Source organism: Varanus komodoensis, unplaced genomic scaffold (assembly GCF_004798865.1).
Source record: "Varanus komodoensis strain SLA01 unplaced genomic scaffold, ASM479886v1 scaffold4, whole genome shotgun sequence".
Classification (NCBI taxonomy): domain Eukaryota; kingdom Metazoa; phylum Chordata; class Lepidosauria; order Squamata; family Varanidae; genus Varanus; species Varanus komodoensis.
Window position 1 is genome coordinate 32,023,745 of NW_025335941.1, and position 11,838 is coordinate 32,035,582.

Below are 11,838 nucleotides of genomic sequence, written 5' to 3' on the forward strand. Positions count from 1 at the left end.
GCCTCATCTACTCAGTCCACCCTTTTTTGGCAGAAAGATGAATCAAAATAAGTGAATGGAAACATTTTAAATGCCCTGTATATTCATCCTAAGAGATAGCCTAGAAGAATGTCATGGTCAATGGTACAATATGCTGCTGAGAAGTCCAGAAAAATCAAACCAATCACACACTCCTTTCTTCTCCTTCCCGTGAAATTTGCCTACTATAGTGATCAAGACAGCTTGTATCCCAAATGCAAAGCAAAAACTTGACTGAAAGGCATCTAGATAAGCAGTATTATCCAGAAAAACCAGGAAGTAATAAAGCTAGTTGAAAATATTATTTGAGAAATATCTGAAGGAATATAAGCTGTCTTGAGTGCCACTTTGGTAGAAAAGTAAATGAATACTATATTCTACTGAGGCAGAAATGGAAGACTTCTTTCAGCCTGAGAACTGCATTCAACTGCATTTGGGAGACATTCTCAGGGATTGCACTGTAATGATGGGTGAAGCCAAAGGCAAAATGGACAAGGACAAAATACCAACAATACCAGCATATCACAGCCAGTATGTAAGCCTCAAGAGACAACTCAACCTTTCAGAATGGGGGGAACTGGCACAAAAACTGAGAACTGGCACAAAACTGACCAGTAGTCAGAGGAAAGAGGGTAGGAACAGGGGAAAGGTTTGTCTCCCAGACCTGTGGTTCTTCACTCTGAAATGAAAAGCCTTCATAAATATGAATTTAGCTCCCCTGATTCTTCATAGTCAAATGTCTCATAGCTCATAGATCATAGTTCAGAACAGTGATCACATGTTCTCTTCTTAAGTTACAGTCTTTTACAGACTCAGAAGTTATTTTCCAAGGAACTTTGCACAAAATGTACAAATAATGTTATTAGTATGCTTTGCATACATTATTTCCAAAAGCAGTTACAGAACCATTGCAAGGTAGTCTAGTTTCATGATACCCGTAACACAGAAGAGAACAAGGTAGCTTCTTTCCTAAAGTCACCCTCTGCGTTTATGACAAAAGTCAGATCTAAACTACAAATCTGCTGATTCACAGCACAGCTATAGTACCCTCCATGTATCCAAGCCTCTTCCCCTAGTGCCAAACTCTCTAAAAGCCCTCACTCATTAGCACTCAAAGTCTATGCTTGGATTTATTACTTGCACCCTCAGTTTCTATGCATAAAAGCCTGCAGTTCTAGCAGTTAATAGAAGCTTCTCTCTGAAAAGGATATAGTTCCAAAGCTTTCATGGGGAAATGCTCAAAAATGGGGTCTTATCCGTACACGACTTCCTGTACTACAGCTATGCTTCACTCTCAACTGTGCTAGTGATGAACTATAAGGAAGATTCTTGACTTCATGATATTTCATTGACAGTATTTGACCAGCATCCCAACCTGCCATTGAATTGAGAATAACCACAAAATTGTGTGTGTGTGTGTGGGGGGGGGGGGGTTCTCCAAATAAACTAGGCAAGCAAACCTTAAATCTTTAAGGTTTAGGGGCAAACTGTTTTACTGAACTGAAAAAGTTAATATTGATTTTCTTTTTAAGTTTGATATCTATTTTATATTTTAGCTACTTGTTTCCAGCATTCTGTTCTAGCATCTAGAGTAATTCCCTATTAACAGTCAACTAAAATGACAGGTGTGTTATTCACTAAAATCATGAATAAATTAACAAAATCACATGTAAACTTCACATATGATGTTGATAACTATTGACAAATTTCTCTTTTCTATATAAATGTGTTTGCCCATATACTTCCAGATTCTTCCCAGACATCTCTATGGGGTCAAATGTATGCAGAGTCAAAAATTAATTAATTTTGGCTGGCAAGCTACATGTGTACATTTTATGTCCATGGAAGTCAAACTAAAGGCAAAGATGAAGACACATTAATCTGAAGAAACAAACAGAAATAACAACACTATAGATGCTGCAGTTACATCAGAAGATGAAATACTGGGATATATTTCTACAATATTAATGATGGACTTTTAATGATGGATATAAATGTTTACTATTTCCTTCAGTACTTTTTGAATTCTACAGTTATCTAAGGCAGGTATAAAGCATAACCGACTGTATCTGTCTCTACAGATTAATTACAATCTGTTTGACAGTTTTGATAACATGCCTATTTGTTATCTGACCTCATACATGAGATTTTACACCATGTTCACCAAATATGCCACATTTCAGGGGAAAAAAGGAGCTTCAAAATGCACTGCAATACAGTTGGGTTGCAACCTGAATGCACTGTGAGAATTTTTGGCAAAGCCAAAGCAGGGAAGGTGAGTTATCTGTCAAAGGCTCTCCCTTCACTGAAATTCCTGTAAAAAAAAAATTCATCGTATAATGCAATGAATCTCTAGCCTAATACTACTCTCAGAATGTTGCTGGAATGCTTCTATGTTACTTTCTCCCAAGAAAGCAGTTTTGAATCAAACAGCTAGTCACACCTTGGTGCATGAATCCATCTTTTGTTCTGGAAAGAATAGCCTTAAGAGTTCTGGAGATGTTATTAATGAGGCTTGGACTAGACTGCACATAAGAACATAAGAAAAGCCATGCTGGATCCGACCAAAGGTCTATCTAGTCCAGCATTCCATATTCACAGTGGCAAACCAGCTGCCCACAGGATCTCTCCAACAGGAGGGGTGCAAGACCTCCTCCTGCCCAAACTCCTCAGCAACTGGTGTATCCAGGTATGCAACTTCTTGTAAAGGAGATAGCACTTAATGAATCTGTCCAATCCCTTTTTAAAGCCATCCAGATTGGTAGACATCACCATTTCCCATGACAGTGAATTCCATACACTGTGCGAAGCAGTACTTCTTTTTATCAGTCCTAAAATCAGTTTCATGGGAAGACACTGGGTTTCTATGTTATGCGAGAGGGAGGGAAAAAAACTCTCTTTTTCTTTCTCCACACCATGCACTACTTTAAACACTATCATGTCTCCCTTTACTTGTCTTTTTTCTACACAGGCACAAGAATCATAGTATAAGTTTCATTCTTAATTAGATTAAATGTAAAGGGGTTCCTGTGACTATAAAAACATAAAACCCTCTTGAAAATACCTTTAAAACTACCTTGAACTGGGCAATCAAAATAGCCTGATCCTGAAGAATCCTCATCTTCCAAACTGGTCAGCAAAATTAAGCACTACCTGAGAATCCCAATTACACTGTTTAGTCTGAACACTGTTGAATGTTATTTGTATAGCTTATGATATATAGATTAGTAAAGGAATAAGAAAAAAAACCTTAGGTTTTTTTTAATTCCCCAAACTTAAGCTACGGTTCCCTTTGTTTTTATTCATTCTCTGAGCCCCCATGTTCTTTACATGATGAATCCTGTAGCTATTTTGAAGTTTGCACATTCTTTTTGCTTGACCATCTCTCATGTTGGGGTACCTCTGAGAATAACCAGTTAGCTTTAGTAAGATTTCTCATGGCTCTCAGTATACTGATTAACTGTATTCTGATGCCTATCACATGTTTCTAGTCATATAGTCGTCCTTTGAACTCCAACTGGTTATCCTAGAGAACCTCTTTTCTGCCCGGAGGGCGGGGGGAGCTTTTCCAACCCAGATATGGTGGTCATTGAGTTCCAAAGTCAAGTTGTATAAATATATAAACATGGTTTAACCTGCAAAGACTCTAGCCTTTGAGTCATTAGTTTTGAGTCTAAGAGAAGAGCTGAAGTAGCAGCCCCAGGTGAGGCAGTGGCTGTACTGAACCAGTGCCTGGCTGAGGTAATGGGCTGGATGAGAGCCAATAAACTGAAACTCAATCCAGACAAGACGGAGGTCCTGTTGGTGAGTGGATCGAGCTCCTGCGTAGGTGACTTGGACCTTGCCCTGAATGGGGTTGCACTCCCTCTAAAGGACAGGGTCCGCAGCTTGGGAGTGCTCCTCGACCCAGAGCTGTCCCTGGAAGCTTAGGTGACTGCGGTGGTGAGGAGTGCTTTCCTTCAGCTTCGGTTAATCCATCAGCTGTGTCCCTACCTGGAGGACGATTGCCTAGCGACAGCGACACATGCATTGGTTACTTCCCAGTTGGATTTCTGTAACGCGCTCTACGTGGGGCTGCCCTTGAGGACAGTCCAGATACTTCAGATGGTGCAAAATAGAGCAGCCAGGTTGCTGACGGGGACTGGGCATTATTCTCATATAACCCCAGTCCTCTACCAGCTTCACTGGCTTCCCATCGAAGTCCGGACTCAATTCAAAGTGCTGGTTATTACCTATAAAGCCCTTAATGGCTTGGGACGTGGATACCTAAAGGAACACCTTCTTCCATATTTGCCCTCCCACCCTCTGAGATAGGCAGCAGAGGCCCTCCTCTGGGAACCCTCCGTGAAAGATATTAGGAGGCAAAGTTCCCGGAGGAGGGCTTTCTCTGTGGTGGTGCCCTGCCTATGGAATGTGCTCCCCAGAGCGGTCTGCCTGGCGTCATCATTATTTGTTTTTCAGCGCCAGGTTAAGACCTTTTTATTCCAACAATATTTTAATAACTTTTAATATGGTTTATATATACTTTTAATCTGCAGCCAGGGTGGATCTGAAATTCATTTGTATTATGTTTTATATTATTTTATTTATGTAAGCCGTCCTAAGGCCTTCGCGACAGGACAGCATATAAATATTCTAAATAAATTAAATACATACATACATACATACTGAGAAGCAGCTACACAAAAAGGACTCAATCTGAACACAATTTCTTAATCTTATAGGAAACTATAAGAGGATGCCACATTAGCAAAATTCTTGATCAGAATCAACTTTCTATAATTAAGGTATCATAGTTCCAGGTACCCAACAATGGTTAGACTTCCATTTGATTTCCTATTACCCATCTTTCCTTTTGAACACCTGTGTTCAACAAGACCAAACAGCTTGTTACCTCTGATGCATTTCTGAATTTTAAACTAACACAGAATCATAGTAGAGTTGGACCTGATGGCCTTCATGGCCTGCTGTTACAGGACACCAGTTTACACCAACACACTCAAATGGCTGTCCAGTTTCCACAGCTAATAAGTCCAAGGTTAGTCTTCACCCACAGCATTTTTCTAATCACTCTCTGTCTTTTTTTTCTTCCTCCTAAAACTATTAATTTCTGCCCCCATGGTCAGGCTTGTCACTACTATCCAAGTTCCTCAGGTCATATAACCTTTCAATTACCTGCTCTGCTATTTCTGTAAGACACCACCTTCGCTTCCTTATTTGGAAGGCATTTCTACATTCCCCTGGTTAATTGGTGAACATGAATTTCCCCGAAGTATGTTATTTAATTAAGCCTACTGAAATTAGTATATGGATCAATGTTCCAGGAGTGGTTATACAAACCAAGCCATTTTTTTCTCTTCTACAACTACTGCGCAGGTGCACATTTTTTTAAAAAGCTAAAGGCTATGCTTTGAACACTAGCCTCAGCACTTATCAAATTTCCCCATTTTAGAAGCAGTGCATTTTTAACAGCACAGTGCAAGAATCTTCTGAGTGTACCTCAGACTTCTGATTAAAGACCCATACCAGTTTTAGACCTGGAAGTTACATCTATATAAATTAGGACATGTCATAACAAGCCCCCAACAATATTATGTATGCATAAGTTAGCATCTGAAATATGAAGGATCATGTGTAGTATACTGCATTTGATGTTCAATGTGCCCAAATTCACAGACTGTACACATATCAACCCCATACCGTTCTTAAGTGATTCCATGTAGTCACCAGAAAGGTCTTACTCCTCCATGTGAATGCCAAATGTTACTTAACTCCTCAGGTCCCATTAACTGCTACATGTATACAAAAGATGCCACAATAGATCTGTTTTTTCAGGTATCTTTCTCAAAACAGAGACAGAAAATAACACCAACATGAGTGCACAAAAAGAAAGAAACCTAAGAAAAAGAGATAAAAAGTTCTTGTGTATAATAAAGCTGTACTGTGCATCAACAGAACTAAAAGTTAATTCAAGGAAGTGACTTATACTGGAACCAAGAAAAGCTTTTTCAAGACTTACAAATCAATTACAAGTTTGTGCACAGACAATGATAATGCTTTAGAAGTTTATTTTATGTATTCCATTTATTTATTCATTCCATTTATATGCTACCGCACTAGCAATAGGCTCTATGGGCAGGTCATATTTACATTTTAAAGTTGCATTTTAACTTAATCCTATCCTGGTCTCAGCTGTTTTTCTACCACTAGGTCATGAGCTGTCATATTTGCTTCCTATGGTCATTCCTACCCAAAGAAATCTAACTCTAGAAAGACTCAAGAGCAACCTCAGAGATGGAAGTTGAGTTGCTGTCCTCTGACCATGTTAGCCTTCTATCATGCTGATGATAACTTATTAATCCTTCCCTTCAAAATCTGTACCTCCAGATCACAAATCACAATCATTAATATTAAGAAAGGAGATATGAAAACCGTAAAAGCAACACATCCTCTATTCTTGTCTCATGAACAAGAATCATACTGCTATAGCTCAACTCCTATTAGCAGTAGTTTTATTTTCCTTTAAATCTAACTTCACATCTCAGATCAACTTAACAGTTTATAAGAAAGGCTTTCTTACCTCCCCTTAAAACTGGCCAAAGGGAGAGGGAAGCACCTACGTAGGACACACATGTAGACATATTTGGGAGTAAGCTCATCTATCCCTTTGGCATTATTTCTTTAATTTAAAACATTTATGTCATTCACTACTGGTAGAAATTTTGAAAAGGTGTTTTACTGAAACTATATATGTGTGTGTGTGTGTGTGTGTGATAATTTGATTAGTTGGATTGTATTGTTTTTATGCTGTAAGCTGCCTCAGGAAGACTTTGGTCTTGAAAGGCAGCTAGAAAACAGAATGGACAGTGCTGGACAGGAATTCAGGAGATCTGGATTCTAGCCAGTGCTCAACCACAAAGATCACTGGATAACTGCAGAGAAGTCATTGAACTCAGCCTAGCCTACCTCACAGGGTTTGAGGGTAAAATGGAAGAAATGCCAACTTGAGCTCCTTCCAGGAAAAAAAAGGTGAAATATCAGTATAATAAATTAATTCAACACTTATTCCTATGTAAGCATACATAGGAACAAATTAGATTAAAAAGTACTAAACAGATAAGTAGAAGCCAATAATTCAAAGGTGGTATTTGCAGTAATCACTCTTTACCCAGCTTCAGTCTGTTCAAAGCAGAATTACAGCATTCAGATCTGTTCCTCAAATTTCCACCAGTTCATTTTTCCTCTTCTTTCTTTTAATTTTTATTCACTAATGTGGTATTTATCCCTTTTCTATAAATGCCACATGCATCAATCAACATGATTCTTTGCTTTACAGCGGAAGAAAAACGAAAAGAAAGGTACAGCTAATCAGTACGACTAAGCAGACCCTGAAACTAAGAGTGCAAAGATTGCCATACACATATTAGCATTTGCTTCAGCACCTGCTGCTCCAGATCAAACTGGCTAATTGCCAATTCTAACCAGTTGTTTTTAGAGTCAGGGGCTTCTACCCCTCCCAGCCCGAAAAGGGTGTGGAAGACTAGGATATAATGCATTTAAAAGGGCGGCGGCCAGCTACATAATGACATCCGCCTGTCCTCCCCACAAATCACGGCTGCCCCGTCATCAACCTAGACAGAGCGGAGACAGCAAACGCAGCCTCCAGCCAGCCCTGCCCATCACAGCCTCCAGAATGCTGGACGTAACGGTCTCGGCGGCGGCTCCAAGTGACAAGTGGAATCCCAACAGCTTCCCAACTCCCAGCAACAGCGCCGGCAACAAACCAACAACAAGGCGGCGGGACACACACACCTCGCCGCCTCCCGCCCTGCACGCCGGGAGGAGGAGCGCTTCTCAGAGAGATGCACGACGGAGGCGCAGCCACCGGCCCCGAGAAGGGTCTGCATGCCTCGAGACTCGTGCTCGCCTCAGCCTAACAAGAGCCTCCGTAAAAAACACTCATCACGCCACTCGGTGACAATAAATGTTAACATAATGATAATATACTCGGAGATCAGAAAGGATCTGCTATAGAACTGCAGCCTCGAAACTGCTGCAGTGTACTTCTTCATATTTGCCTTTCGGCTGCTCTCCCCCAGTAACCAAGTTTGGTGGTATGATGCGAGACAGACGGACGCGAAGAGAAACACTAAACACGCAAGTGATCCCCCCACGCACCACACACACGCCCCTTCCAGGCGCCTCCCCGCTTCACAACTCACCTCCTCCTCCTCCTGTTTGTCCAGCCATGTCCCACCCCTCACAAGAAGCCCCCTCAAGAATGCCACAGCTGGCCTGGCCAACCCCAACGCAGCCGCCGCCAGCCCCTCACCTCAGCGTAGTCGGGTGTACGAGCGGGTAAAATATTAACACAAGTAAAAAATGAGCCCTTCAGTGTCCAAAAATAGGAAGGGAGGGGAAGCGAGCGGCCCTCCCTCTCTCCGCTCGCGCTTTCCTTTCGGCCCCTCGTGAGGAAATGGGAGGCATTCTCTTTTCTCCTGCGGTCCCCGCCGCCCGGCCACTCTCGCCTTCGGCGGGCCCACCCCCGCCCCCTTTCCAGACACGAACTTCTCCCGACGAGCAGCCGCGAAAAAGTTTCCTCCGAAGTCCCGCCCGCCGCTGCTTCTTCGCCCGCTCTGCCTCAGTGGCGACCCCTTCACGCGCCGCGCTCGGACAGCGAGGAAACTGGTTTGGTCCGGAGAGGAGCCGCCGCCCCCTTCGCGAAGAGAAAAAGAAAGTTTCTCTGCTACTCACCGCAGCAGACACGGGAGAGGAGCAAGCCCAGCGACAGCAACCCGGGCAGGGCGGGCATCCCTGGGCGGCGGTGGCAGCAGCGACGCCGGGTCGACGCGAAAGAGAACTGGCGGCCGGGAGGAGCGTGTGGCGGAACGGCCGCCTCAAGGGACCCGGCCATGCTGGAGGCTGGGCTCCGCTCCCAGCCGCCGCTACGACTCCCGAGCGTTCCTTCCACAACCTCCTCCTTCTCTCCCCAGCGCCGGGTCCGTGTGTCACTGAGTGGGGAGGTGCCGCGCCCGCCGCCCCTCCCTCCAAGGAATGGAGCACACCATCCCACCTGAGGGAAGGGGTGCCATGGCAGTCTCCCCAAACACGCGCACATTGGCCCACCGCCCGAAGCTTCTTTCTCCTGAAAGCACTTCCCCCAAAGAACTGTTCTTAGTCTGGGTAAATTGACACCGCCGAAGAGGCTGAACAACTTGGAGAAAGAGAGGGAGGGAGAGGAATGCCACAAGCTTTCCCCCATCTTTTAAGCTTCGTTGGTACGTTCCGCTCCTCCCCCGCCCCTTCCCCACTTGCGACAACCCAGAGAGGAGGGCTATAGGAAAACCTCTGCGCTACTCTCCTTTTCTCTGCATTTCTTACACTTTAATTTGGTGCGTGCTTCCTTTTTGTGTTTGTCTTTTCCCGTCCCTTTGTTTCTCGGTGTGATTGAGCTTTCCATAATTCCTCTGTCTTTCTTTAAATTTCCTTTCTACTGCTCTCCCTTTCCATCTCAGCCCTTCTGCCTTAATTTACTCCTGGGGTTCTTAAGCCTCCCCTGCCTGGGGGAAAGTAAGGCTTGACTTGCTGCAACACACCTTCGCTTGCTCCGTTCTTTCACACTAGGACCTTCAAGGTTCCGTGCGTTCTCCGACAAGCTAAAAGAAGCGCGTGCAGAGTACTACAAACACAGCAAGAGGGAGAAAGAAAACACGCGTTCCATACCAACCATCAGCGGCAAACAAAAAGCTAAACAAACGAGCTCTTCTTCAGAATGACTTAGTCTTGAAACGGCTTCAAATACTAACCTGAAGTCAGGAACCCTTGACGCAGCTGGCGACTATTAACACCAATAGAATCAATCACTCTCTCCCCCTCTCCCTCCCCCTCTCTCCTCCTTGGAAATTGTTGCTAGCAGAAACTGACAAGGAATTTTATTTTTTATTTTAGTTTGGAATGACACTGTTCTGGGTTTTGACAAAAAGAAACAGAAGAAGCAAACTACTTGGAACGAAAGGGCAAAAGTCAACTGATAAAGTTAGATGAGGCAACCAATTACTGGATCATTAAATATGTGTTTATTTGCATATGTAATTGCTAGTAAAAGATACAGGGCTGGTAACTGCAGTAGTAGCATGTTCTATATCTGCTTATTATGAGTGGGGGTTGCGCTGCACAGAGAATAATAGGTAGCAGTGACGGGCACATGCTTCCCTATCCTTCTGTTGTAACCTTCACCTATGAAGAGAGAAAAGGTAATTCTTTCCCTTGCAGAGGTGGCTCCACCTCCTAAGGATGTGTTTTAAATAAGGTGGGCATTCTACCCTTTGCCAATAAGAACACAACAAAATTCAGTTTGCATTGACTATTAAAGATATGGGATAGAAGCAAGCTTCGTTCCTTCTTGCAGCCGTGGAAAGAGAATAGAACTGGAATCAATGAAAAATCAGCATATTATGTTTCAGTCCTCTTGGCCAATCAGATCTCTTTAGCAAATAAAATGTTTGGAGATGAAGAGATGATGGAAGGATGTTTATGAGCAAATCTTGCATGTGGGACTGTGGTGGTAGTGTATATGAAAGCCCAGTTCTCCAACACTGATTCCATCCAGGGAAGTCTTTTCCACTCCAAAGAACCAGTTAAGCCCCTTTTCAGCCTCTTTGAAGAAAACTGCCAAAGTAACAGGACTGTTGACCTTCTGATGACCTTCTTTCTTTGGACCTTCTGTTGCCCTTCTGATGACCTTCTTACTTTGGACCTTCTGTTGACCTGATGACCTTCTGTTGACCTTCTGTTGACCTTCTTACCTCTGTTGACCTTACTTCGGATGTGGATACAGAGACTCTGAAGGCAGATTGAAGAGTCTGATAATGGCACTTTTTATTGTTGGGGGGTGGTTTTGTAGTTGTAGTGGGTAAAGTAGGTAGTAGGTAGGAGCATGCATCCAACATGTGAAGGATAGAGTGGACCATCTTGTTCACTCCGGGGGTCACCAGCCGCTTCTGGTGATCCATGTGGGGACAAATGACATAGCCAGGCAGGGTGTGGGTGGGATCACCAGGGACTTCGAGGCCTTGGAGAAGAAACTCAGGGACCTAAAGGCCCAAGTGGCCTTCTCATCTTTCTTACCATTCCAGGGATTTTGACCAGGCAGGGAAAGGAGGGTCGCCGAGGTGAACGACTGGCTTAGGGTGTGGTGCCAAAGGAACCCTTTGGGTTTCTCGACCACGGCACCTGGGTTCTTGCCAATGAACTTATGGCAAGGGACAGGATGCACCTCACAAGGATGGGGAAAAGGTCCTTCAGAAATGCTCTAGTGACCTTTGTCCAGAAGACTTAAACTGAGCCGGGGGGGGGGGCGGTTAGGCCCACCAGATACTTGTCTACACTGGATAAGTGAGGGGAAAGGATCAGGGCTGTGGGACCAGGGTGTTAGAGGTACTGCAGGGGCTGAAAGGACTCCTACAAAGAGGGGTCTGGTGTCAAGGAAGATGGGAGGAAGGAGGAGGCTGGGAATTCCAAAGAAAGGAAGTGGTGGGAAGGAGTTGAGGTGCATGTACACCAATGCTAGGAGCATGGGTAATAAGCAGGAAGAGCTTGAGCTTTCCTGGGAATAGGAGGGTATGACCTGGTTGGGATCACGGAAACTTGGTGGGATGAAACGCAAGACTGGAATGTGAACATAGAGGGGTATCACCTGTATAAAGGATAGGAAGGGAAAGAGGGGCAGGGGTGTAGCTTTATATGTCAGGGATAGGATAGGATACAGTGAGATAGAATGCAGCGCAGAGGGGGATCTGGTAGAGGCAGTCTGGGTGGAAC

General features: G+C 43.8%; 1 protein-coding gene across 4 annotated transcripts in view; it reads right to left on the reverse strand.

The window, feature by feature from the left end:
- NECTIN3 (nectin cell adhesion molecule 3) overlaps window positions 1-9,009 on the reverse strand; it is a 78,607-nt gene extending 69,598 nt beyond the window's left edge. For all 4 annotated transcript variants that reach the window (XR_006415835.1, XM_044441588.1, XM_044441589.1 and 1 more), the window contains exon 1: window positions 8,773-9,009. Coding sequence is in view for 3 of the 4 variants with exons in the window: in XM_044441588.1 (XP_044297523.1) it covers window positions 8,773-8,932 (160 nt within the window). In the remaining variant the exon portion in view is untranslated. The remainder of the gene's footprint in view (window positions 1-8,772) is intronic.
- Between the last annotated feature and the right edge of the window lie 2,829 nt (window positions 9,010-11,838).